The sequence below is a fragment of the Coloeus monedula genome (assembly GCF_965178545.1).
Source record: "Coloeus monedula genome assembly, chromosome: 8".
Lineage (NCBI taxonomy): Eukaryota > Metazoa > Chordata > Aves > Passeriformes > Corvidae > Coloeus > Coloeus monedula.
In genome coordinates, this window is record NC_138788.1 from 31,051,638 (window position 1) to 31,078,624 (window position 26,987).

Below are 26,987 nucleotides of genomic sequence, written 5' to 3' on the forward strand. Positions count from 1 at the left end.
CCGGACTGCATAGCCCTGAGGAGCAGGGAAAAGGACCACAACATCAGAAAATGGGGGGAAAAGTAGGAAGAGCACTTTTAACTGTTTTATTATTAGCATTGAAATTTTTTGTGCCTAGACAAAGCTGCTTCTTTCTGTGATAATTATATCTGGGCTGGTAGTGGCTCCTGGAACAGACTAGAGGTATAGGAGGTAAGAGGATCAAATGCACCAGGAAAAGTTTAGTCTCCTGCTGCCAGGGAGAAGACTCTGGCAAAGCAGGGACAGATACTTCTATCTTCTGGAAAAATGTCATCTGTTTTGTTGTTGGTTTTGATCCTGATACACTCCATGCTGTGGAAAAGCTGCTTGAGGGCTTTTCCTGCATGAGAACAGTGACATTTGATCTGAAATCTGTCTGGAGCCCAGACTGGGGATATGCATGAAGCTGTTGGTAAATACCACTCTTCAACATTTAAATGGTGCTGTAGCTCCATTTGGGAGACTTTAGCTGAGTGCAGCCACACCATCCCTATTAAAGAAACAAGAGAACACCTAAGTCCTGTCTCCAACCATGCATTTTATAAGAAAAGCTGCTTTTCTTTGGTTTGAATATACACATATCTACTCGAGCAATATTCTACTCTGCTACTGCCTCCAGGTTTATCCAGAATAAAAAATTGCTACTATGACAGTCGGTATGATCAGACTGCTAAAATGAAAACACAGAATTTCATTCAGATGTTCATCATTATTTAATCCAGCAAATATTAAAATTTCATTTCACCAGAACATATTTTTCTTTGGATTTGGTCGCAAATAATTCCATTCCCTGGTTTTTGCATTGTTTCCGTGACAAAATACTAGCACTGTAATTGTTCTTGAGGGGGTCAGTGTGCATGTGGGAAACAAAGCTCTCATCAGTGGGTACCATTCTTAGCATCCATTTGTCTCTCGGTTCCCTGAATCATTGTTGTGAAGCATTTCCAGGGAGCTGATAATCACTTAAACCATTATGTTTTCTACCATTTATAAGCATGTCTGAGACAGAAATCATTCTGTGGCTGTTGCTGCTGCATCCTTCAGGGACAAAATGTTCTAAAGACCTAATGTTGCTCTTTCATTAAGAAACCTATTCAGAACCACAGAGAGTGATTTTGACAGTGCAGTTGGTAGTTGCTCTAGGGCAGGAGCTTGACAGGAGTCCTATTTTAAGTTAAATGAATGTATTCTCTTTATTTAAAGAAGAAGAGTCAGTTACAGATTTTGGTATGCATGCACAAGTACACACCTGTGCATCTTGTGCACTCTGCCTCTCCAGATTGTACAAAATAATGCTGCCTTGATACATAAAAAACACTTTTGCTTCTGGGCAGCCCTGGCATGAAGACTAGGAAAGAAAAAAGAAAAAGAAAAAAAAAAGAAAAAAAAAAAAGGAGAAGAAAAGATAAAGGGGAAAAGAAAAAACAGAGATTCCTACAAACCGAAGATCAGTCATTTTACCATATCTCATGTTTTTGTGGCATGAACACATTTTGCTTTTTCATACAGAATCACAGAATCATTTAAGTTGCAAAGGACCTCTAAGATCATGAAGTCCAGCCATTAACCCAGCACTGTCAAGGCCACCACTAAACCATGTCCCCCAAGTGCCACATCTACGTGTCTTTTACGTCCAGCCAGGGATGGTGACTCTAGCACTTCCCTGGGCAGCCTGTTCCAATGCCTGACCAGCCTTTTGGTGAAGAAATTTTTCCTAACATCTAATCTAAACCTTCCTTGGTGCAACTTGAGGCCATTTCCTCTCGGCACCTGGGAGAAAAGACCAACCCCCACTCATATTTTGTTGGGTGTAAGTGTGGGTGGAGAGAGAAGGGCATTTAGTGAATAAGGGAAGTTGAGGTGAAGGTCACCAAGATTCAAAGTGACAGAATAGATTAAGTCCTTGTTAAGATGAACACGGGCATAGTTTTCACATCACAGTTTTTCTGGTGGCAGAGCTGGTTTTCAAAAGTTCATATCCTTAGCTGCTGGGCATTATGTTATATAAACAACATTACACTGGTCATTGCACCACAGCCCAGAAAGTTCAACCAGCACAGGCAAAGTTATAAACTGCTGCACAGAGGTGGAAATGTGAACCGGGGTGGGAATGGGCACCACATTTCCATTCGTCTCCATGGAGCAGAACTGGAAAGAGCAGCAATCTCTGAAAAGGAAGGGTGCTCATGTGCCTGGGCCATGGCCTGGGGAGCTGGAAGAGGCTCATTTTTGTTCCTGACCCTGCTGCATGACCCATCACCTCTGTTACTACAGCATGAGAGAAATATTACTGAAAGTATTTCCTCAGAAGGGTGTAGTTATGTGTCATTAATGCAAGTGTAATGAAAGATGGTGTGAAAACACAGCATTGTTATCAGTCCCTATCATCTTTGTAAGTGTCACTGCTCAGGTAATTGCAGACTTTCAGAATTAGATCTCCTGGTAGTGCTACCAAACACATGCTTGTGTCTTAGCAAAATGTTCTTTGTGAGGACTCTGGAGATCAAAGATGTCTGAGCTTGATTGGAAACCAATTATCTACTGCTGTGTGGACCTTTGAAAAATAACAGGGTTTTTACTTCCTTTGCCCTTTGATCCCCAAAATGAGCAATATAGAGATAAGGAATATCAGAGCAAAAGAATATCTGTACCAAGCAAAGAGTGGAAAGGGAAAGCAAGAATGTGTCTACAGAGTAGTTGGATGGATTTTAAAAAATTTTAAAAATCAGGTTTCTGGATTAGAAAAATGCAACAAGCTACAGGCGTAAGCAATGTATCTTCCAGCTCAGTGTCTCTGTAAGTCAGAAGAACACTCAAACACAGGACTGCAATATGGATATCCATGGGAAGGATATTTTTTTGCTCCATATGCAACTGGAATTACAGAATTACTTGTGCAGCTTATGCTACTCAAAGTACCATTCTTTTGCTACACCTTTAATCTTATTGCCTAAATTCTTTAGCTTTTTTCCTATTCTTTTCCTTGTTTGGCTTCATATTCCAGGAAGAACCCAATGCCTGCAAGTGCACTTTGCAGCTCCAGCTCTGTTGTGATTTCCAGTGCTGTCTGCAGTCTGTAGGCCAAGGAAAGCAGGTGCAGATCCATCTCCTCCTGTAGCACCTCACCCACTTCCATGGCCCCGTTACTTTAATTTTAGTTTCACTGTCTGGGGTCAGTCCCTGTACAGGGACAATTAACACTGAGCCTCTGAAATCTGATAGGGATTTAAAGCAATGGGTGAATGGTTGCCACCTGGTGAGAGGAGAAGGAAGGAGGGGGAGGATGAATGAGCCGCCCTTTTCCTTTCTCATCCGGCGCACATTAGTGGATCAATGACTGAAATGGATGAGGGTGCTGCTGAAGTGTCAGGCACTGTAATGATGTAGCTGCTATTAATGGCTAGAGCTTCAGCCCGGAAATTATAGATGAAGAAATGGAAAAAAAATATTTCTGTGGGCTCCGAATTGGTGATTTGAGGATTGTAATTCAGTGCTCGCTTTCATATTTCATAAAAAGGCTACTGTGCACATTTTCAGAAGTTCGCCTGTTAGTTAAGGAAGGAATAAAGTCAATAAAGTGTGTTTGATCTCAATTCTCCTTCCACTGCCCATCTAAGATATGACACACAATCAGCAATGGTGGCTTTCCTTTAAATCAAGGTTCATGCTTTTCAGCAGATGTGTTTGCAGTGGGGAAATGTACCATCAGCTCTCTGGCTGTCTGGATTTAGAGCAATTATACAAAATACTGTAATTTATATAGCCTGTGAATTCAGCATATTTCAAGGTCAAATTCCTATTTCACTGAAATCACTGGCAAACACATGATTACCTTCAGGCACCCTGGATCTAGACACAGAAAAAAAAAAAAAAACAAACCCAAAACTGATCAAAGCAACCCCAAAATCCCACAGCAAGAGCACCTCATCTTGCAAAATTGTTGAAAAGGACAAATCTGCTATTCTCAGCTAAATCTGTGACCCGAGGGAGGCTGTACCCTTCCACCAGCGATTCGACCAATACCAGGATTCAACAGGGTTTTATCCATATTGACTTTCTTCGGGCGTCCCTTCTCCTACAGCAATCAGACAGGTCACAGAGGGGAGCATGAAGGGAGGGAGTTCAACTCCCTCCTCACAGACAATGCAAAGCAACGCCCTCTGCTTCTGAGCCACTAAAAAGTGTGTTTATCAAACTCTATAAGAAAGATGTCTATAAGAGTAGTGTTTCCACTCTCATCTTTCAGGTTAACCTACTTTCTGCCTCCTACTCTGAGGCTTTTCCCTGTGTCCCTGCTGCTGGTGGCTGCTGTAGTTGCTGCTGAGGCTGCAGCTGCCCTTTCTGCAAGCAGCCAAGGGGAAGGCATCCAGCATGGATTGGGTGAAATAACAATAGCTGGTCCTGAAAAGCAGTTCCTACCTAAATCCACAGCAGTCGGGCCTGCCGCGATGAGGGAATTCTGCACTTCACATGATTCCATGACACTGCTGGGGCACCCGCCAGTCCCTGCTCCCAGCCTTTCCTGCCTGACAATTAATTCCCCACAGGTGTCTTAGAGGAAGCTTCAGTGTGTGCCAAAAAGGTTGTTCTCTAATTTCTGACTCCTAACTGTTCTTCTCTGCTTCCTAAATCGCAAAGACTGTCTGATAAGGCAGCCCTGGGTGAGCAAGGAGAGGAGGCACTGAGGTAAACAACAACGGGTGATCGGGCATAAATATTTCAGAAAAATGTTCCAGCATAAAAGGCTTGGCTGCAGCTATTCCTCCTGAGGGGTCAGGTTGCAAAAGCGTCTTCTCACTCCCCCAGCATCTGCCTCCCTGGCTCTGAGGCATGGACACATCCAAGTGCCTCATAAATTTCAGGGATGGGCAAAGCAGGAGAGCAAGTGTTTACTTTGCGCTAGTAAAACAGTGCTTGTAATTCTGCCTTGTCGCTGGCTAATTAAAGCTTGCACAGCCAGTTCATCATCAGTCAGGGGCTGCCAGCCCCGTTCCCTGCCCAGGCCGTTCTGCTGCTGTTTAAGCCAGCCCCTTGCGACTCGGAGTGTTCCCCGGTAATTGAGGCGGCTCGTGTTCCACACGGCTGCGTGGCCGCTGCCCAGCCCTGGGTTATCATGGTAATGGGCACATCAGCAGTTTGACCCTTTTCTAACAGACTGGTTCATAGAAAACGCTTCACTGCAACTGGTATTTATCTCAAAATGCGCATTATAGAGAAAAAAATCTGCAACACCCTGCCCTAAGGATCCAAAGCACAGATTCAGTGTTCCCTGGGGGTTTCTGCTGCGCTGCTTCAAGAGGCTGCTCTCCCCCCACAGCCCCCGGCTTATCTCTCCCCAGAGCAGACTCGACAGAAGGGGATGATGCATCTGCTCCTCACCTCCCCTGGTTCCCAGGCCAGCTCCTGCCCTGAATACATCTGGTACATCCTGCAGAACTGTAGCACAGCCGTGTTACACTGCAGGACAGACAGCCCGAGCTTTCAGCTTTCTGAGAAGGTGGGAACATCTCTGCCTTGCTGAATTCTAACGGGAGCTGGACTCTGAGTCTCTTAAGCAGCCTCCTAGTGCAAAATACTGTGTTTGTAAAGATTGATAAAGAGCTCAGGAAATTACTAAAGACTGTGGGCTGAAAGTCACCCTGAAAGTCATGTCAGACCCGAATATTGTGTATACAGAAGCATCTTTAAACCATTCAAGCTGTGTGGGTTAGGGTATATGTCAGCTTGGGAATTCTCTGTGGATGGATTCAAGCAGTGGGACTGCCCTGGAAATAAGCAGGTTGTTCACAGTCCAACTCAATTCAGCTAACATTTATGTTTTGTAAATGTGCAACAATCAGGATGCCTAGAGAAAAAGAAGTGGAGCAAAATCTCGAGTTCTGGGTTTGTCTGAGGACTTGCAGGTTCCTCTTGTGCCCTTCAGAGCTCAGACAGCCCCAGCGAATCTCAGCCCTGCACCCACGAGGCAAAAAATCCTCGTTGTGCTCCTGGAGGGAAAAATGCTGCCAGAGCCCTGAGGTTCAACAACTTTGCTCGTGGAGTACAGGGCATTTTAGAAAAGCTGGTTTCTTGCTCATTGATAATTTTTTCTCTGGTTCTGATTACTCAGAATGATACTGCTAAACAGCACAGTAGAAAGTCAATCAAACATTCCAAAAGATACAAGAAGCATCTATTCTAAAATTATTTCCTTATTTCTGTTTTTTTTCTGTAAACTCATAATATTTACATTTCAGATATATAATCAATATAATTTTAAACTCTTTGATGGGACATAATTACTTTCTGTATTTGAAGTGTTTTGAGAAAATACGGTCAGGATGTGGATTTTCCTTGGAGACAAATTATTCATCTTTGTTTCAACATGTAATTTATTAATTTTTAATTAATAATACAGACAACACTGGATAATTATTGTTACTTCTTTTGGCCTTTTCCACTTAGCACAGAAGCTGGAAAGATAAATCTTAGCATATTCAAAAATACTCAACAAAATACTATTTCTGACACTGTGTAACATTTGAGATTGGTTTCATTTCACATAGGAAATAAAAGTAAATCTAATAGGTATTATATGAAACTGTAGGGGAAAAGCACAGAACCAACACAACAGTCCCAGCTTCTTGTCCTCTAAAGGTCAGCTGTGAGGATGTGACACAGTGTTAAATTATCAGGGCAAAAGAAGCTGAAATGCAGAAGTATGGAAATACAAAAGAAAGAAAAAGAAGGCTTGAAGAATTCCAGGCCGCTATATCGTAGTCCTTGGAGCATCCAACTGCTCTGTAAATATTGCTTAATTAAATGTACTTGGATTGACAGCAATATTTAATTCCAATTGCATTATAACAGAATCACTACCTGCAATATTAATTCCAGATTCCGCAGCAGAAGCAAACCAGAAGTAGGTCTGAACTTCCATCCTGATCAAGAATTTATGGTGCAGGATCAAAAGCATCAAGTCTAAGGAAAATATTAATTTATTACAAGGTCATACAGACCTCCACCTCCTTGATTCATGTTCTCAGCTCCCAACTTTACAGAAGACCTGTGTAAAGGTCAACTGCTTAGTCTGAATGTCATGAAGAAGAATGAAGCAAATAGGGTCACCCCTTCAAATTTTAGCTTCCTAGATCTGGTACTACATCAAGCAGATATTTGTCTTGGATGCTGTGAGAAGGAAAGACATTTTGGTGCATGGAGCAGTGGCTGAATGGGAAATCTGACATGACTACAAAAAATGGATTTATGATCTGTCACAAATTCAGGTCTCTCAGTCAGACAAAATGTGAAACTCTGCTAAACTAAATGGGCTTGTTTATCACTGTAATTACGTAGCTTTACAATGATAAGGTACTACATCTACATGTCTTACTCTGTGCCAGGAACTGTTCTGCGGAAACCCAGTAAATTTAATTACCAGAGAGAGAAAAAATGCCTTTATTTCATGATCTATCCACCCCTGCAATGATTACTCTGGGGAAATTCCCACTGAAGCCAAGCAGATGGTTCCTACCTTGTTGTACACCCAGCTTATTTTCTTTTAAGCTATGAAGTGGTTTACAATGCCATTTTTCTCTGGAGCTGTCTTGCATTTGGCAGACCTCTGACTGTGTGTGAATTCTCTTTTATTGTATGTGTGGATAAATGGCTCATTTTCTTTTTTACCCCAGATCCCACTTTTTTACCCAGAAAATCCCACTCTGGATTCATATAAATAAGGACATGAATCAGACAAGTATCTAGACCAAACATGCTTTCAACAAGATGACTCCCATTGACTTTGTTACAAGGGAGTCAATAATCAGATTTAATGTCACTGAGCCACATTGTCTCTGGTGCATTTCCACAAACACCTGTACTGAGCTCTTAAACACTTGTCTATGGACCAGTATGGTGTATTTCTCTCTTCTGACTAATCCCTTGCTCCCTTTTTGCACAGATACGTAAATTTGCAGCGAACTGGAACTGGTTGGATGAAGGAGCTCCCTGCTTTCCCTGCGCCTGCTGGTAACCAACACTGGAGGAAATGTGTCTGTGATACTCTCCAAGGCAACATTTGTCCTTGTGTCAGAAGCCAGCTCGAGCCCTACACACTGTTCAAGGGATTTACCCAGGACAGCGGTGTGGCTGTGCATTGTTCTCAGCAGAAAGGTAGATTTCTGCTATTTCTCCTTTCTTCTCATAATCATTCCAGGCTAACAGAAGGAATATCATACAGGTTTTGGAAAAGTGATGAACACTGATGATATCACTCAGGAAACTTTTCTTGAAGTCAAATCTTTGTAAAATTACAACTGCCCAGATTAAAGCCTGAACCTAAATTGGCAGGTGCCTGATTGAGGAATAGTATATACGTTATCTGATTTGAGACTATGTAGCTCCAAGGAGTTCTTTAAAGAGAGATAAATCATTAATCCCCACAATCAGTTCAGAGCAGCCAGAAAAGAAGATAAAGTTCTCGTGTCTTTGTGCCACATATACCTCCAGGCATCTTCTAACAGATTTCTCTGCAGTTTGAATTCAGCTCTCTACTTCAGAGTTGGAGACACACAGGGAAGCTGTGTTTGAAAGCAAAGAAAATAGCTGAAAACTCTCAAGAGATATAAGTTAAAATGGATGGTGGTGTGATGGGGGAAATTTATTTGCAAGCATGATGTCATATTTTTTCTCAGATACCCATTAAGAGCATACACAATACCTGGATGACTTAACCTATGACCATTATTTATTGTAACCTACGTTTTCCCCAGAGTGAATGCCTGAATTCGAATCTTCCATTAATGGCTAAGTGCACTTCTGGGAAGGGTAAACAGAACAGCAAAGGCCTGGATCCGCAGGCAAGAAGCACACAGAAATCAAAACCAGGAAGAAGAAAAGTGGCTTTAAGTGTCCTCTTTGCTCCCTGAGCCTGGACAGGCTGTGTAAGGCTGGCCCCAGTGGAAATGAGAAGACCCTGCAGCTTGCTCATTCTACTCATAGTTTGCTTCAATCTTTTCCTTTTTACTGTGGAATAAAGAGCCCATTTTCAGGCACTGGGGAGAAAAACATTCACCCAGGAATGGCTCCAGCACAGTGATCTGTGCAATGCAGCAATTTGCCACACAGCATCTTTGATGCAGAATTACTGTGATGATCAAAGAAGTTTAATCAGCTCAGTGGTTTGTAAGTGTTTGCAGCCCCTTCTGCCCGCCTGCCACTGGCCAGGATGTCTCCTTCACTTTGGACAGCAATGATGCAGTGAAAACCAATAATAGCTCTGTGGCCAGCCTTCCCCCAGGCAAGTTTTCACCCTCATCCGTCAATGAGGGGACAGATGGAGAGACATTGCCAAGTCTACCCATTGAAGGAAGAACTTCTGAGGGAAGGTCATCTTTTCTATCTGTTCCCTGCCCCATGAAACCTCTGAATGAACTCAGAAGATTTTCAGAAACATTTGGAAATGTCTGCCTATGAACTGAAGCGTGGCCTACCAGCATCATACAAGGCTGTTGTTTTGGCTGCTGACCCCAAGCACAAAGCACAGCTGATTTTGGAGCCATGATGGTGATTCTCTGACACGTAAATATCTTGCTGTGAGCAGCTCCTCTGGCTCCATTCTCGTTTTATGATGGTCAGACACTGTGGAGCTCCCTGGGGAAAAAGCAAGTGTACTGTGCTGCTGAATCTCACAAACCCACAGTTTTCAGTGTTAAAACTGTTGGACTTCGAAGCTAAATCCAGATGAATGCTTCTGAGGAGGAAAGCAGATCCTTTTAGTGTCTGAACCATTAAGCTGTACTTAAAAGAATGAGGGAAAGGTCTCAAAAGTCTTGTTTAATTCAAGCTGCTGTTCTAGATTTCATTCCTCCCCCAGCTGGTATTTCCTACTCTGAAAGACACAGGGGAAAGCTAAGGCATTATTAAATGGGATTTCTCTGAAAGAGAAATCTTTAAGCTCTGCTATGGTGTTAGAAGCAGGGGTGGCTGGGGGACCTGCATGACTGGTACCTGCTCAGGAGTGTGTGCTGTGCAGACAGTCCTGGGGAGTGAAGAGCAGAGAGGCTGCCATTCCATAAATCTGCCTCTGCTATATCCAAGACAAATCTAATTTAAGCTTTATTTTTGAGGATTTAAGTGAGGAAAAGTCTTGTCCTTGTTTTCTGCACAAGAGGTAAGTTTCCAGCAGCTGGAGCTGCTGGCCATGGAGCAGTTACAGTAACTAATCCACTATTGCTGAAAAGTAACTTATTAATTTGACTGTCAAATCACAGATTTCTCTCAGAGTCCCTCTCTTCCATTGCCAGTATTGAATAGGCAGGTTCCCACATTAACTTTCTGAGTTGCTGTCATTTGAAGCAGTTCATCTATTCCAACTCTTACCCCTTAAGCTCTTTTGGACTGAAACAACTGTAGGCTCTTTGCAGTTCATTCATTGGGGCTCTCACTCTGGCAGAGTATCAGGCTGATGCCAGGACAGCCACGGCCTTGGGATTTTTTTAAGGACGTTTAGTTCCTGCCATCTGTCTGTTGGCTCAACTCTAAGAAATTTAGATTGTGCTGCCTTCCCAAAGTTGTTTTTTCCCCCTTGGACTGCTGTCAGGATATGCAATCTGTCTCTGTGAGTGTTCCACTGAGACTGCACTTGAGATGTGATAAAATGCCTCCAATTCTTACATGTGTTACTTCATTTCTTAAGACCAGGTGATGATAATGACACATTTATGATGCACGTCACTTTAAAGGCAACGAGTACAAAGAGGTTCCAACCTTCTAATGCAGACTTAGTGCATTTTAGGAACAGTGTAACAACATTTTCTATGCTATTCCCTCATTTTGGCCTATTAGACCAGCTTGTTTGGTCAAGCTGAGGTGTGAGATGAATGATTAGTTTTTGTGCTGCCACTAATCCGGGCTTTCCACAGAGGGGCCAATTCACTCAGCAGTGCAGGCATTGAGGAAGAAGTGGGGGTAGCTGCACTGCTTCTTGGTTGTGTGTAATTTAGTTAAACCTCACTTTATTTTCCATATTATTTTCCTCCAAGATGTTTTGGGAGGAGCTGGTATTTCTGTGATGCTCAGTACCCCTCCCCATAAGCCTGTTTTTGCCAAAGTGTTAGACAGCCAGCTGGACTTTAGTAACACTGAGAGACAAACTTCAAAGCCAGTGCCATAAGTACCTGATCCATTTGGATGCTGAGCATTTGTACGTAATTCATTAAAGGTTTAAACCTAGAAGTGGTTCATAAATGATTCCCATGAGAACAGGAAATCCCTACTAGAAGATGGGGTCAGAGGACACAAGTCTCCTTACGTGACCTGTTCATATGAAATTTCTGCTTTTGTCGAATTTGGGGTACATATTTTGTAGTCCAGTTTTCAGATATGACTGTTAAGAATGGAACATTCAGAGTGATAAATCTGAAAGTATAGCAGATTCCATCTGTTTTGGTAAATAGGTTATGAGCCCATCAGTGTTTACATTATGATTTTAAACTCAGCTTGAGGGCCCACCTAGGCTTAGATTAGACCTTTTATCTTACATGCTTTATTTATTTTAAAGACCTTAAAAATATTACATTGATAGTGTGTTTCTAGATATAACCCATACAAAAGAGACATTTAGTTTATAGAATGAAAAAATAAAACTCTAAAAATGTGGGAGTGCAGCTGGTTAATCTCTGTGTTCTTGTCTAATTGACAGTTTAAAAAAAATACTGTCTTAACTAGAAAATACAATGCCTGCTTTAACAAAACACATCTTCACAGTCCTACTTGATTGCAGGGCTCACATTTTATCTGTATAGCTGAAATCCAACTAAATTATCTTTGTTTTTAGCTGACTGCAGTGCTTTTGCAAAGAATGATGATAAATCTGCAACAGACAAAAACTAGATGTTTTCAGTTGCAATAAAAATTAGTTATTTTTTAAAGTGAGAATAACAACAAAGAGGCACAGATTAGACAATGTACGATTTAGATAAATTTAGGGTTACAACAGTTCTCTTGCCTTCAGCCAGTATAATGAATAATTTAGAGCCAAATTTAGGGGCACTCCAGGACTAAAGTATTGCACTATCTAATTTCTGTTGTTCCTCTGAAGTGTAAGCAGCAAGCTTATTAAATATGAATGGAGTAATCAGACAAATTCTATGACTGTGTGCATGAGCTTCTCATTAATGATTCACAATGAAGCATCATGAAAGACTAAATAGACTGCACTGGATTTAAAAGTAATAAATATACTCCAGAAACAAAGTAATTTAATGACCTTCCTATGAATGATGGGGCTTAAAGCAAAAGGATGCTCCAGCAGAGTATCCTCATCGAAGCTCTAACTCGAGCAGATCATCTTTTGCACATCCCTCTTGATTATCTTCTTTCAAAACACCCTGCCATGGTAGCCCCATTTAGTGCCTCTTTTAAATGCTGTGTTTATACCCTGGTAAGCTCAGCCACCACAGCCTGACATGATTTCACCCCTGCACAGGGAGATTGCTGTAAACTTCTCCTTAGTAGGACAGAGCACGTACCTTCAAGCCAAGTTAGCAATTAGGGCATGATTTTGAGCATCCTTTACCTCTCACTGACTTCAACAGATAGCACTCCTGGGATCAAGCTCTTCAGCTGTGTAAGTGAATACTGCTTCAAAGGGAAATTCTGAGCTAAAAGAAAAATATACTTTGGCCTTTTTTTCAGCTTTCTAGGAAGGGGTTTTCAACATCTAACAGAGAAAAAGGTTCTTTAGCTTATTTTCGTATGTCTGAGATTAGATGCACTGATGTTCCTTTCAGAAGTGGGATATGAATCAGGATACCAGAACAGCAATTCCTTCCTTCATCAAACAGTTTAAGCAGAGATTAAAATTAAACAAAAACCGTTAAAACTGACTGACTTTCTAGTTGTTATCAGATTTATAATTCTAGTAAATTGTTTTTTTTCCTAAACAAAAATATGTCTGAATAAACTTCCATTATTACTTCCCCACAGTGATTACTACAAACCCCAGACTTTCTCTTTGTCTAGCTGTCTAGACAATATCCTTAGAAATCCTACAAGATAAAATAGCCAAAGAAAGAATGATAAAAATACATGAAAACCTGGAAGAGATGTCAGAAAACTGAGAAATACTTGACTCCACTTTACTTTCCTATTTCAAAGAAAAGTATAGGTCTTCAGATATGACAGGCAAAAATATAGTCTCAGGGTGCTCATTGTGCATGATCAAGATATGGGATGGGATAAGCCAGACTGAGTGGAATATTGATTTAGGTATGTGTGCTGGTCAAAATATTTATTACTTTGTTCACACAGACATGATAAATATGGAACATAATTTTAATGATTGCAACCCAGAATAGAAAAGCAGAATTCATCAACTTTTTGATCTCCTTGTTTTTAACAAGGTACCTGTAAAATCAGTCTTTCTTCTCGCTGCAATTTTAAGTGCAACTTTATGAAAATAAAAAGCAGGCATTATCAATTTAATCCTACAGTTGGCAATTAGCATCTATACAGACTCTGAAGCCTAAACAATTAAAAGTTGAATAATTTATGGCAAATGGAACCATTTCTGTCAACAGTATTATAACATGCATTTGAAGTAACACTTCACTGCCTGGAGCTGCTCGATGATTGATCCTGGAGTTCTCATTAGTGATGCAATTGCTGCCCCTGCCCCTGGGCAATGGCTACTTTTGTTTACCTGCACTTCTGAATAATTGTAACTAATTCGTGGTAACACGTGCTTATTCAGGGTGAGACTGTGACAATAAAAGGGCGTGGAGGAAGTGTGCTATGGCACATGCCAGCAGGGTATCTTCCAGGCCAAACCTGCTGGAATGGCCACTGACTCCTCTGGCCAGGGAACACAACAGGCACTTCCTCAGCTCCAGTTTCATTCTTGGGACAATGGACAGCAAATTCACAGCTTCGATTTTCTTATCCTAGGTAGTTGCTGGTGATGTTTACAAGCCTCTCACAGCAAAGATGTTTAGCTGGGCAGACAGTAGGAAGCTGCTGCAAGGGGTGAATGATCAAGTAGATGAATATGGGAACTGTCTTTCTTTGAAAGAGGGCCAAAAGGATTGAATACTTAGAGGGAATACAACACCAAAAAGGTGGCTTGGAAAAACTGCCAGGTTAGTCAGGCTGAGAAAGTCCAGTTTGTGCCCATGTGTGGGATGACTGTTGAGGGGATATCTCCGGAGAGATTTGTTCATTGAGGTCATGTCTGAGGGGTGGTCATCTACTTATGATCCCACTCTTCTTGGCAGGAAGAACCCGAGATGCTTAACCATTGCCCTTTGCAGGGTTTCTGGACAGCTCTTCCTCTTCAGTGCGAGGAGATTTCTTTCTTCTTATGAGCATATGGGTAGAGCAGAGCTTTTAAGCAATTGTTACATTTTGGGCTGTAATTCATGCACCCTCATGTGGAGTGAACTTTCATCTCTGTGCTTCCTCTGCCTGCCTTTTGCAGAAATGCTTTTCAGCTGCTTCACTTCCTTGCTGGGAGTCACCCAGGGCAGGCTGCTCTCAGGAAGAGTGTGAAGGCTTGGTAGTCTGGGAGGAAAGACTTATTAAAAAAATAATGATGTGTGATATCCTACTTCTGCAGAGAACTATTCTTTCCCCCAATAATATCATTTGTGTTTGTTGCCCTAAGAGCACCTATGAAGTGGAAGATGGAGGATGCAGGGAGAAAGAGAAGAGCTATCAGGGATCAGGCAGCTTCCCTTGCAATGCCTCAAGTGTCAGGCAGTCAGGAAGTGTGGTGAGGGCCAGGGACACTGCAACCATCTGTGCCCTGCTCTGTTAATGATGCTACACGAACTTACAAGTGCAGAAAGAGGCTCGAGAGCTCTGCCCAGGAGGTCAAGCTTTGCACCTCATAAAGAGATCAAAAAAAAAAAATTGGGTGTCAAGAATTTTGGGAAGGAACATAAATCACAACAGAAGGTCCTGCTATAAAGCCAGAGCATGGCCAGATTTTAACTGCTTAGTAAAATATTGGCCACCTCACATCAAGAAGGATGTTGTAAAATCTAAAAATAGATGGAGAACATACAATCATAGTGAATATTATAAGCCAAAAAATAGCCTCTGTCAAGGAGTGACTAAATAGGAAGCTTCAGAAAGAATTGATAGGATTCTTCACATTGAGAAGAGACAGATGGGGAAGAGCAAGATATGATTTAAGGCCTTTCAAATCATGAGAGAGATGGAGGAAGTGAATGTGTGAATTTTTCATTTTTCATTGTACTAGAAATGGGAAGTACTTAGTGCAAGCCAAGGTAGCTCAAAATAAAGGCCAAAAAAAATAGGACTCCTTCACAGAACATCCAACTAACTTGAAAAAGTCACTGCAGAAAGTAAAAGCTGAATGTACTAATGGCTTCAGAGCAATTACACAGATTAGACAACAGCCAGAGTATCTGTGGGTAAGGGGCAAATATAATGGTCCACATTCCTGCTTTGGCTAAAAATACCTCCAGCTGCTGACCACAAAAAGCTGGGAGGGCAAGGAGGGCATATAAGGGGAGAAGGAAACTCCTTGCAGTGTTCATTCTTGTTTCCCCAGCCATTTCTCAGGCTTCCAGCAGTGGGACTGGGACCTGAGCTGCCTCTGTTTGTGCAGAGGAGATGGCTCTGCCACCACTGCAGTGACAGCCCATCAAACCTGGAAGTGCAGGAGTGTTTGGGGAGAGAAGCTCTTCATTCTCCACAGGTGGGGGCTTCACAGAGTTCAGCTTTCTTGTGCCAAGAAAATTACACAACATTTATTTAACTTTAACATGACTTTAATGGTAGATGTTGAAGGCGGTTTTTTTCTGGAGGTACAATCTCTTCCTTGAGTGAGTAGGTGAGAACAGGTCATTTGAGGAGCTCACTTACGCTCTTTTCTGCACATTCATCATAAACCATTAATCAGAGTCTGTATGTGTGCTCACAAGATGAGAGAGAGTTGCCAAAGGGCTGATAATTAACACATTTATCTGAATGCTGAAATTGTACAAAGCCAGTTGAGAAAACGGGTATAAATGTGAACTGCTAGTGAAGGTACAGATCTATTTTTTCCCTGTCTCCCAGAATCTCCAAATCAAGATTGAATATTTTTTAAGAAAACACACTCCAGGTCAACTCATTGCTAAATTTATTTTCTAGCTGTGGCATTTAGCAGCTTCTCAGCTGCAAAAGTGTTTAGATCCTTTTAACCTTATGTTCTGAATTTACAGAGGGGCAGGTTGGACTTAAATTGTCCATATAAACAATCTCTCGTACGTTGCCTTCTTCCACATGCACATCTGGTGAGTTCTTCATCATTCCTAATTACGATGCAGGTTGGTGGAAAATTACTACTTTGACAGAAACAGTAGCAAGAAACTGTGCAAATTTAAACAAGAACTGAGAATCCCACTGAGACTTTTATTAGCAGAAAAATCAAAGATCTGAAAAATGTGTTTTCTTTTTTTTTCCCCTCAGCATCACTGAATCTTCTGATTCCAGACCATGCTTAGTCCTCTGTCATTACAGACAGACATGGGCATGTATCAGAGATTAAAAGTAACTTTCCAGATCTGTCCTCACTAGTGCAGTATGTTTACAAAAGGTCCATAAGGAGCAATTGAAAACACTATCATATTTTTCTGTATTGCCACATGTACCAGTGGTCAGGAAAAATTGCTGTTTTCTTATTTAGCTGACTGCCAAAACTGCATTTCACATAGAGAAGGAATGGCTAAAACCATTTGGATCCTACTATAGTCTGTCCAGTTCGATTCAAAGTGGCACTATAATGCTGCATTAAATCAGCTCACCAAAACCTCCTATTGTCTAATTATTTAAAAAGAATCCCACTAATAACAGAGAATTCAGCATAAAAATCTAAAGAAACTATTTCTATATATAAATAAGTCTAGACTTAAATTCCAAACTGGTGTAAACATTGATTACTGATCTTCTGGACAAAATGCAAAAATCTGCTCATGAAATACTTGCAGTTTGGGAATCTTTTTTCATGGGGAGAATGACTAATTGCCAAACCTAGGATTGGTGCATGCTGTGGGTAGTTCTATCTTTCCCTTGCATTCAGTAGCTGACATTCTTTTTTCAAACCTGCTGCAGTTCAACAAGATACTGAAGAACCTGCCTTTGTTCAGAAGAACCACTCACACACGATGGATGATGTGCTTCATGTCCGTCTGAATGGGACCAAATGAACTAACAAATCGGTGTTATTTATCTACAACTTACTATTCAAACAGATGGAGCAGTTAGAGGAAAAAAATTAAGTATTTCAGGCTTTGATAGTCCCTATTCCAGACAGAATCCCTCTGTCTGACAAGGGAGCTATTTACATGACTGTGACCTGAACTTCCCAACAGCTGCAACTCTTTGTTTTACAGGAGACCCTGAGCTGTGCTTGACCTCCTTGCAGTTGTTTGCTGTGATTTGGGTACAGATGATGAAGCTGGAATCATGAAGTGAGCACAAACACAGGAACAGCCTGTTGCTGCTGGATCTGCTTCCAAAGCTCTAATGCAGCACCAGTTTCTTCTGCATAGTGGTCTGTGAGCATTACCTCATACGAAGCCAGTCTGAAAGCACACAGAGCAAGGAACATCTTGCTGGAGGAGGTAGAAGGAAGTGCTGCATCTGTTCTGCATGAAAAAGTCAGGATTTCTCCTCTTCTGCAATAGCACTCATCTGCTGTTTGCATGTACAGCAGCTACTACCCATTATCTCTTCTGTACAATTGCACCAGACCCTCAAGGCACTGCTTTGTGCAGTCCCAGTGACCTGAGTGGAGGATTTGGCCTGCTTCTACCAGACCTGTCATGTTCTACGCACAAAACAACATCATCCTTTCAGCCATTTACCGAGCCACTTTATTAAGGGTGCAAATGAAGTCAATAACTCGAATCATGCTTTTGGTTGTTGTGAATCCTGGCTTGGCTAGGAATCATTGGAGATAAACATCTCATTTCAAATAAGCTACTGAGCAGATGGTAATGACTTTTAATCACAAGCAACACAAGGAAAATCTGAAATAAAGCCCCTGAGACGAACAGTTTGGTACATCATTCCCACCATTTTGAATGCTCAATAACCTTGCCCCACAAAGAGAGCCATGTGTGTTTTATGTACACATACACTTCCAGCGAGCTAAAATACTGGCAGTCATTAATTGTTTTTCACAATTCTTATTTTGGGCCCTTATCCAATGCCCACTGAAGTTAAACCAAACCTCTTCTTTCTAAGCCTTCAAAGACTCCATCTGCTGCAATTACAAAGTGTTGTGTTTTAATTGCGGATGCAGAAGTTTAGGAGACCTACAAGAACTTCCTGCTCAATACTAAAAACAAGAGTGAGTGCAGTTTCTTTAGACACCTGACACCCTTCTCTTAAAGAAAAGAAAAAGGAGCTGTTAGCCATTTGCAGAAACAGTACTGGGGGTCAGACAGTGCCCCCAGCTCATGGTCTGTGCCTGTGTCAGGTCAATGGCCTCACTTTAGACTCTTCTCAGCTTAGGTCAGTCCTGAGAAGGCAGTACAAGGAGTTTCTTCACAGGGCCTGTCTGCTACTGCATTTTTGGAAAGTTGAGATGCTCATTGCATTAAGGAGAACTTTATGCCAAGAGTGGAGCTCTCATTTCTGTATAATCTCCCTCTGATCCCTTGTGATGTGTTCAGAGCAGTCTACTAACCCAACAATATTGCTGGCCATGACAGCGCGACAGGTTTGCATTTCAGTCCTTGGGCTGCAATCCCCCTGCCTGGCAGCTTACTAACACCATTTCTTAATGGTCATGTTTAAACAGTTTTTGCTTGAGCCCACTTACAGAGCAATCTGTGTTCAAGCTCTTTGTAGCAGGGAATCAGCGAGAATTGGTTTTCAAACAACCTGATTAAACCATGTGTACAACAAAAGCTCCATCACAATTTACAATATGCCTTCCACAACAGTGCTTAAATTTTAACTCCATGTAAATCAGTAGCAATTTTCCTCCTGACTTCTTACCCCAGTGTGGCTTTGCCATTTTATCTTCTGGAGAAGTACTCTCATACCTCACTTCCATGTCCTGCAAAGACCTGCACCACCACACTCACCAGGGAATCCACCCTCGCAGCTTATGGTAACAGTGAATATTTCCACAGCCACATTACAGCTCTGCAGATGAGATCCAAGCAAATAAGGTGCCTGCTTAATAATATGCACAAGAGGAGTGCAGGGGAGGCTGGTTGGCATTGCTGGTGGCAGGAAGCTGTTCCCCATCTCATGGACACAGTGGTGGCAGCTGCAGCTGGAAGCTCTGTGCCCGTGCAGCTGCTGGGGAAGGCATGGAATGAGCCACTGACTCCAGCACAGGCTGAAAACCCACTCAGGGACCTTGATCCTGGCTCTGCACAGAGACAGCCATTGACTTCAGCAGGAAGATTTGCTTCCCTGAAGCTCTGGAAGGTCTGCAAACAAGCATAACCCTTAGCTAGCCATGTATTTTTTTCCCGGCAACAGCGTCTCTTCATGATTTCATCTGCAGGCTCTTGCAAATGAATAAATAAAATACATGAATGAAGCATCCAAGCTCTCGGTGCCTTGCTCAGGCATGACTTGTTTAAACGCCTTGGGAATGTTGTCAGAGAAACGAGTCTGTACGAATCAGACCCGGAGAGGAAAACCCACACACTGTACTTATGTATTGTGGTGAGAAATCTGAGAGAAGCCTTCCCAGCAATCTCTTATATGACACATACAGAGGCAGGAAGATTAATGGACACAGCAACTAGTCAGCAGAATACCACAGAATCAATTAGGTTAGAAAAGATCACCGAGTCCAACCTATGACAGAACACCACTGTGTCAACCGGACCGTGGCACTGAGTGCCCCGTCCAGCCTTTCCTTGGACACCTCCAGGGATGGTGACTCCGTTCCAATGTCTAATCACCCTTTCCGTGAAGAAATTGTTCCTAATCTCCAACCCAAACCTCTCCTGGCACAGCTTAACACTCTGTTCTCTTGTCCTGCCAAAATACAGTTCTTTCCAGCTGGGCATCGAAGGTACCACAACACACCGGTCAGCGAACTTCCCCGGCAATGCCTGCAAACCGCTGCGCGTCTGGGGGAGCCGCCTCCGCATAATTTTGGCGTTGGCTTTTGTTCTAGATTGATGGATTTGAGATTTCAGTTCGTTTTTCCTCAGTGTGCCCTAGTAACCAGTACAGTGAGCCTTATCAACGGATTTTGCTTCGCGTTCACATTAAACCTGCTTTTGTCGATGCCTTCGCCGGCGGTACTTTCGGCGACCTTAAAGCTCTCCCTCACGGCTCCTCCCTCGCGTCCCGCCCGCGCGGCTGCAGTTCCCGGCGGCCCCGGCCGGGCGCGCTGCCGGCAGCATGGCGGGGGAGGCGGGCGGCGCCGCGCTGGGCCGCGCGGCCGACAGGCTCTTCTCGCTGAGCGGGCTCTTCGCTGTCCGCAAGCCCAAGGGACCCACCTCGGCCGCCGTGCTCAACCTGCTCAAGGAGAGGCTGCTGGCAGGTGAGCGGCGGCGGCCGGGCCGCCACATCCGGAGAGTTTGGGCCAGGCGTGCCCTGCCCGGCGCGGCTGTGGGATGGGGTCAAGTGTGTGCGGTCTTTGGGGTGCGGGAACCGCAGTCCCCGGTAAAGCACTGCACCCTCTTTCTCAGAGCTCAGAAAACAGAAGGATAAACGGAGTTTAGTTTTCTGTTTGTTTGTGGGTTTGTTCGTTTTGTTTTGGTAGTAGTTCATAGCCATGGCATGGCCCACCTTGGAGAATGGAGCCATCCCTGGGTACATCCTGTCTCGCTGCGCCAAGGGAGGTTCAGGTTGGACATTAGGAGGAATTTATTCACAGAAAGGGTGATGAGACATTGGGATGGGCTGCCCAGGGAGGTGGTGGAGTTGTGTCCTTGGAGGCCTTTAAGGAAAACTGTCCCAGCCAGAGTCAGTGTTGGTCATGCTGCACCGTGAGCTGTGAGACCGCGTTCAGCACATGGTACTGGTGGCAGGCACCTGTTACCGCCATGGTATAGCAGGATGTGAGTCCTGAGGCTGGATGGGGATGAGCTTTTTCCCAGCAGGAAGCTTCAGTCCTGCAGGGCACAATGCAGGGGATCCCAGGCTGCTTGGAGAGCTGTGGGCAGGGACAGAGTGTGCCCATGTGCCAGAATGGGTGTCAGCCACATCTCTGCAGCACAGCACTGCAGGATGTTCTGCTGCAGTCCCACTGCCTATTGCCATTAAAAAAATATCACCAAAGGAGTGAAAACCATAGTGTTTCAAGAAGTTTGAAAGTCCTGGGCACAGTCTGCAGAAACTGCTCTTTCTGAGTACCGGGAAGTCTGTATGTCAGATATTAAGGAAAAAAAAAGTGAGATCATTGCAAAGGTATGAGTGACTATGGCCTAGATTCTTTTTATAATGGATATGGGGACTTGATCATCTAGTCTGGGCTTTTGGGCACTTGCTGCAGAAGTGAGAACATACTTTCAGACTAGTGAGTGCTTAGCCTGATTTACTCTGTAGTGTACTGTAGTTCACTACACACTGAGTGTAGTGTAGGCACACACTTCTTGTATGGAAGAATCTGGTTCCCTGAATGGAGAGATGGTAGATATATGGATAAGGGAGCTTAGACCATTTGTCGTATTTAATACTAATAAATAAGGGGCATTGGACTCTGCAAAATTCCTGGAGTCATCAGCTGCATAGGAGGTTTGGTGGGCTGGGACACTGACAGCTTGAAAGCAGCACTGAGCAAGTTCAGTTCGCTGCAGTTTCCATAGGGCTGCAAATGTGCAAGTAAACACATCCCAGTATAAGGCAGTAAATACATCAAGAATTGCTCAGATTATGTAGCATAAAATTTGTATATAATAGATGTTTTGGGAACTCTGCTGCTGGTTTTCCATGCTTTGTTAATTAAACTTCACAGGTGGACCAGGTTTGCTAGCAGTACTTTCCAAAAATCTGTTTGTATTTGAGGCTTTATTAGAATCTAAGTGAAAATACCTTGCAAATTGTTTGAGGTTGGGAGTAAATCTAAATTAATCAATGGTTTTACTGCATTACAGTAATTTCTGCACTGCTAATTAATAGTTTAAATATTTGATTTTTATTTCCTTTAGCAGTCTGGAAATGCAGGTCATTTTTCCGATGTTCTAAGGTTATTTTATAATGCTTCCTTTCAATTTCTATTTGCAGAAGCTGGTGTGCAAACAAACGGGAACAAAAGAAATCAGGTTTTGAAAATTGGACATGGAGGAACTTTGGACAGTGCGGCCACAGGAGTTCTGGGTAATGAAAAACGTAATTACAGTCATCAAAATATGATTTTAGGAAACATTTTCATGCCTGCATGAAGTCAGGTGGAGGAACAATTTGGGATACACATGGCAGGTTTTGGGGTAATGACAGATTACTGTGGAAGAATGGGCTGTGTTAAATTTCCTGTGCTTATACTTGTACATGCATGTAACATGGTTCTTAACAGAAGGCTGTATTCTCCCTTCCTGCCTTCCCTCCCTTCCTCCAAATACTGTAATAACTTCTGGGTTATTACATGTGGGAAAATACAAACTCTTGTGTAATGAATTGTAAAGTACCTGAGCAATTGATGGTTTTTTTAACTTAAGCTGGGAATTTATAGTCATCATAATTTGTTGAATTATTTTGTCTCAAAGTAATGCTATTCTGGGATTTTGGGGGAGCCTTTAGGGTTGCTAATACTTGCCAAATGAAAGATTTATAAGGACAATTCAGCTGCTGCTTATCTAGAGGCTCAGCACAGAAAAAGTTTTAGCTCCCTGTCCTGTCTTGCTTCATAAAGAAGAGTCTTCAAAGATATTTTTTCTTTTAATTTTGATAGCAGTCCATTTATTGAATTCCTTTATTTTGTTGAATAACAGTATGTGTCAATTGCTGGTGTTAAAACCTCAGCTGTGGGTGTGGTTATTCCCACGTCATACTTTGTCACCAGCAGTTTTATTGATAAGTAACATGCAGGCTACAGCTTGCTCAAATCATAACCTTGTAGCTCTCCTTGGCTTGGAGAAATAGCAGCAATACATTTTTGCTGTTGAAAATAAACAGGTACAACTCTGAGTATACACTGAAAGTAAATGCACTGAGATTTGATGTATGACTTCTCTCAGGAAGAATTCAGCTTCAAGGGGAGGTTGGTTGCTGTGAGTGTTGCTAGAGGTCTGTAGCTGGTAATTGTCACTTGTGAACATGGCAAAATGTGACATTCTTGGGTTAGAAGGGAGCACTGCCTGGTTTGGTTCTAATTTCCTGTACTCTGTGGCCACTCAAGAGAATTCAGTATGCATTGCTGAGGCAGACGTTTTCCTTTTACACAGGTGTTCCCTTTGAGCATGCTGCTTCTCATTGTGCAAAGTCAACAGAATTGATCCATAGGAAAAGCAAAATTACTCGTGCTTTTTAGATTGCTTCTCCAACTGTTCCAATACCCAGCAGTGTCCAAAACCTGCTTCTATGGCATGGCAAAAAGTATTTGGGCTTGATGTGCGTGGTATAATTAAAGAAGCACATCACCTTCCTATGCTGTGGATGGATTGAAAAAAGGCATAGGATTCCACTGCCATACAAAACACACAGGGAAAAATTAATGGTAGCTAGATTGGAAGGGACAAAACTGGAGAGGAGTGGGAAAGGGAATGTGCCCAGATTTCTTGTGTATTCAGGTGAGGTAATGAGGGAGGGAAGGACACAACAGAAACAAGTTATTCAGAGCATGTGTGCTGCTTTTCAGGATGGGCTGGCGGAGCAGAAAGCTTTCCTTCCTCATGGACAGGAGCATGATAGAAGTGTTAAATTTTCTGAAACCCTTCTTGATCTATACTGCTGTCTCCCAGATTTTATGCACTGCATGTCTATAACTTTGGTCCTGGGAAATAACTGATACAGAGTCCTGCTTAGTGTGCCAGGTGTACTGCCAATAACTGAGCTGTGCTCTTTATCAGAAAACATCGTTTTTATATTTCTTCTCTTACTGACAGCAAGTGTAGATGAGGAGGGACCTTGGAGGCAGAGGTCAGTGATCTTTGACATGTGAGAGAAAGGCAAGGTCGAGTCTTAGTGAATATCTTCTTTTGGTGTTATTCTAGGGCTGTGGTTCCAGTTTGCTGTTTCTTGCTCATAATGGGAGTTTTACTTGGCTTATTTTTATATGGCAGTAATGAATTATGCTTCCACAGTAGAAGAAAACATGAAAAAGTATAAAAAAATTAAAATTCAGGTAAATCTTTATACATTCAATGTAGTCTGCTAAGTAGGGTTTATGTCACTGTTTAGTAACACATATTCTCCATAAGCTGATGATTAAGAGAAAATTGTTAGTATCTTGTTCACAAAAGCATTCAATGTCTCTTTAAAATTATTCTATAGAATCTCTTGACACTCTTCAGCAAATTTCAGCTCAGCTGTTGAAGTGTCAGTTATGTCATCATGTTGCAAGGAAAGTGCTTGGTTATAAAGTCTTCCCTGTGTACTTATCTCCTCTTCTCAGCCTTCTTGCAGCTCTTTCCTATCTGGCAAATAACAGGAACAGGTTGAACTGAAGGTACAGGAAAGCACAAGGGCACAAGTGACTAAAAACCCTCAGGAGTAAGAGGAGTAGTAATGGAGAACAAGGAGGAATGTAACGAGTCTCAGAGCATAAAAATTGAGAAGCATTAGAACACAAGTAAATTTTTTTTTTTTTAAGTTCATTTTCAGTTTGATGGTTTTGGTCCTGGCTCTTAATTAATATGAAGCTAATTTCCTGAAAGCTCCCTTAACTCCTCTAGTTTTATTAAAATGAAGTACATAGGCTATTATATATTCCATGAGTTGTACACAAAACTGATTTCCTTCTAAAATTTTCTTCAGATTGCTGTATGTGGAAAAATCAATAGGAAAGCATTTTAAAGGAGAGCACCTTGTAAAAAGCATTAAAGTAAAATATAAACCAGAGCTCCTTTTCTGTCTCGTTCTTATATGAAAAGCTGACTGATTGCTGTTTTTTAGAATACTGGTGTTAGAATTGAAATAACAGTAATCTGTACATGCACAATAATGGGCAGTTGGACCTTTTGATTATTTTACTTGCTGTAAGCCTGATAAACAATTTCATTATGCTGTCTTGGCTGTATTACTCTTGGTCACTATCAACCTTTAAAAGAACTATTAGCTTACAATGAAGCATTCATTCATTATTGGTGAGCCATAGCCTTCATCAAACCAGAGGCGGTGTTAATTGCACTCTCCATTTCTTTGGTGATTAAAAGATAAATAAATGTAGGAGTTGAATTAAAGTATTTTAACAATAGATGAAGGTTATTTATCTTTTGCTTTAGACTTTTTTTGCTTTCACTGGTCCCATGTTGTTTGAACATCAGAGATGTTTTCTCAAAAGTGGTGACTCTTCATATGCTAACAGAGCATGAAAGGCTGGGTTTCTGACTAGCATAATATTTAGTGTTGAATGGTGTTAAAAAAGGGAACTGCAGGGCTGTTTTGAAGTAGCATTTCTTCTTCTGTCTTTGCAGTGGTTGGTATTGGAAAAGGAACAAAAATGCTGGGAACTATGTTGACAGGTTCCAAGGTAAGGAATGCTAAATGACTTGTATCAGTGGGGGGTTTTGTTTGCTGGTTTTCTTTTTTCTTCCAGTGAAGAGCTGAATCAACATGCAAATATGACAGCCATCCTGCATATTGAGTTCAAATGTGTACTTCAGCTCCTTTTTGCAGCTAGTCAGAAATGTGCTACTAAGACTTTAATGTCCAGAATGGTTATTACAAAAACTGTCTTGGTTTTCTGCAAAATGTTAATAAATACCAAATTACAATTTTACAGGAAGATTTCTATACTATTTAGTGTATATAAAAAAAAAAAAGAAAGAAAAACTAATGAAGATGGCACTGAAAGTGGTATTTTGGGGATGTAGTTGTGAATGACAGTTCAATTTTTGGTAATTTTCCTTAAGTGTAGACAACGTAATTGTTATTTAGTTTGGAGTAACAGATGATCTTTGTTTCTTTTCTGTCTCCTTAAATACCATGAGGCCTTAAGAGGCACTTTTTGGAATTTAGAGTGTTTTGGATTGCATTGTTGCTGCTGTAGAGGGATGCTCTACAAATACAGCAATAGACACATGTGAGAAGCCAGAGGTAGCAAAAACCCCATGGCTGCATGAGAGAATCCAGACCAGAGCCTTGACACATAGAAATTTTGTTCATTGCTAGTTTTGATTAATTTTAATGTGTTAATTTTACTTTGGTCAGCCCCCAGACTGTGGGTGTTACGTACACAAAAAGTGCAAGTACTCCCGAGAGTAATCTACCAGTGTTGATTCCTTCCTCACAAGTCAAATCCTGTGGGTTTAGCCATTATTTTTACATGAGAAGTTTAGATAAGAATGACAGATGTAGAAATCAATTAAGCCTTCCAAATTTCATCTTACACTCAGGGAAAGCCAATAATGCATTTTTCCATTCTCTTCTAATCTGAACACTTAAGATCTTTTACCACTGCTGAACTGATAGCTTAAAGGTGGAATTTGATCGACAATCTTCAGTTCAACTCAGAGGCAAATAATTTGATAGAAAAGAAAACCATGATAAAAGGACACAGCTGTAGAGTCTGATCCAATACTCATGGTAGGCAGTGCCAGTCTCTGCACTGGCTGTAATGGGTTTGCATTTGGTTTGTATGAGTGCATTTCAGAGGCATCTGTGTTTTGAAACGCGCAATAAGCAGCTGGATTTACAGTGGAGATGTAAGCAGCTACCACCTGACATCTCCTTTGAAAGAACTTTAAAGATAAAAGAAGTCGTAGATTTACTTTAGCTAAATTAAATCATTGTAGCTAAATGTGTAAATTGTTGATTTAAAAACACATGAAGTGATGGAATTACCTCTTAAGCTGGTGTTTGCAGTGGAAACAGCTGTGATGGATAAAGTACTTTCA

At 41.8% G+C, this 26,987-nt stretch overlaps 1 protein-coding gene across 7 annotated transcripts in view; it reads left to right on the forward strand.

Moving 5' to 3' along the window:
* TRUB1 (TruB pseudouridine synthase family member 1) overlaps window positions 1-26,987 on the forward strand; it is a gene marked incomplete at its 5' end in the record, with an annotated part of 87,446 nt that overhangs the window by 9,200 nt on the left and 51,259 nt on the right. For 4 of the 7 annotated variants that reach the window (XM_082286243.1, XM_082286244.1, XM_082286246.1 and 1 more), the window contains 3 exons: window positions 7,961-8,172; window positions 22,219-22,311; window positions 25,566-25,621. In XM_082286243.1, the coding sequence (XP_082142369.1) occupies window positions 7,995-8,172; window positions 22,219-22,311; window positions 25,566-25,621 (327 nt within the window). Of the gene's footprint in view, window positions 1-7,960; window positions 8,173-20,391; window positions 20,534-22,218; window positions 22,312-25,565; window positions 25,622-26,987 lie in introns of those variants that run through there. The other 3 variants (XM_082286245.1, XM_082286248.1, XM_082286249.1) reach the window with 1 other exon arrangement.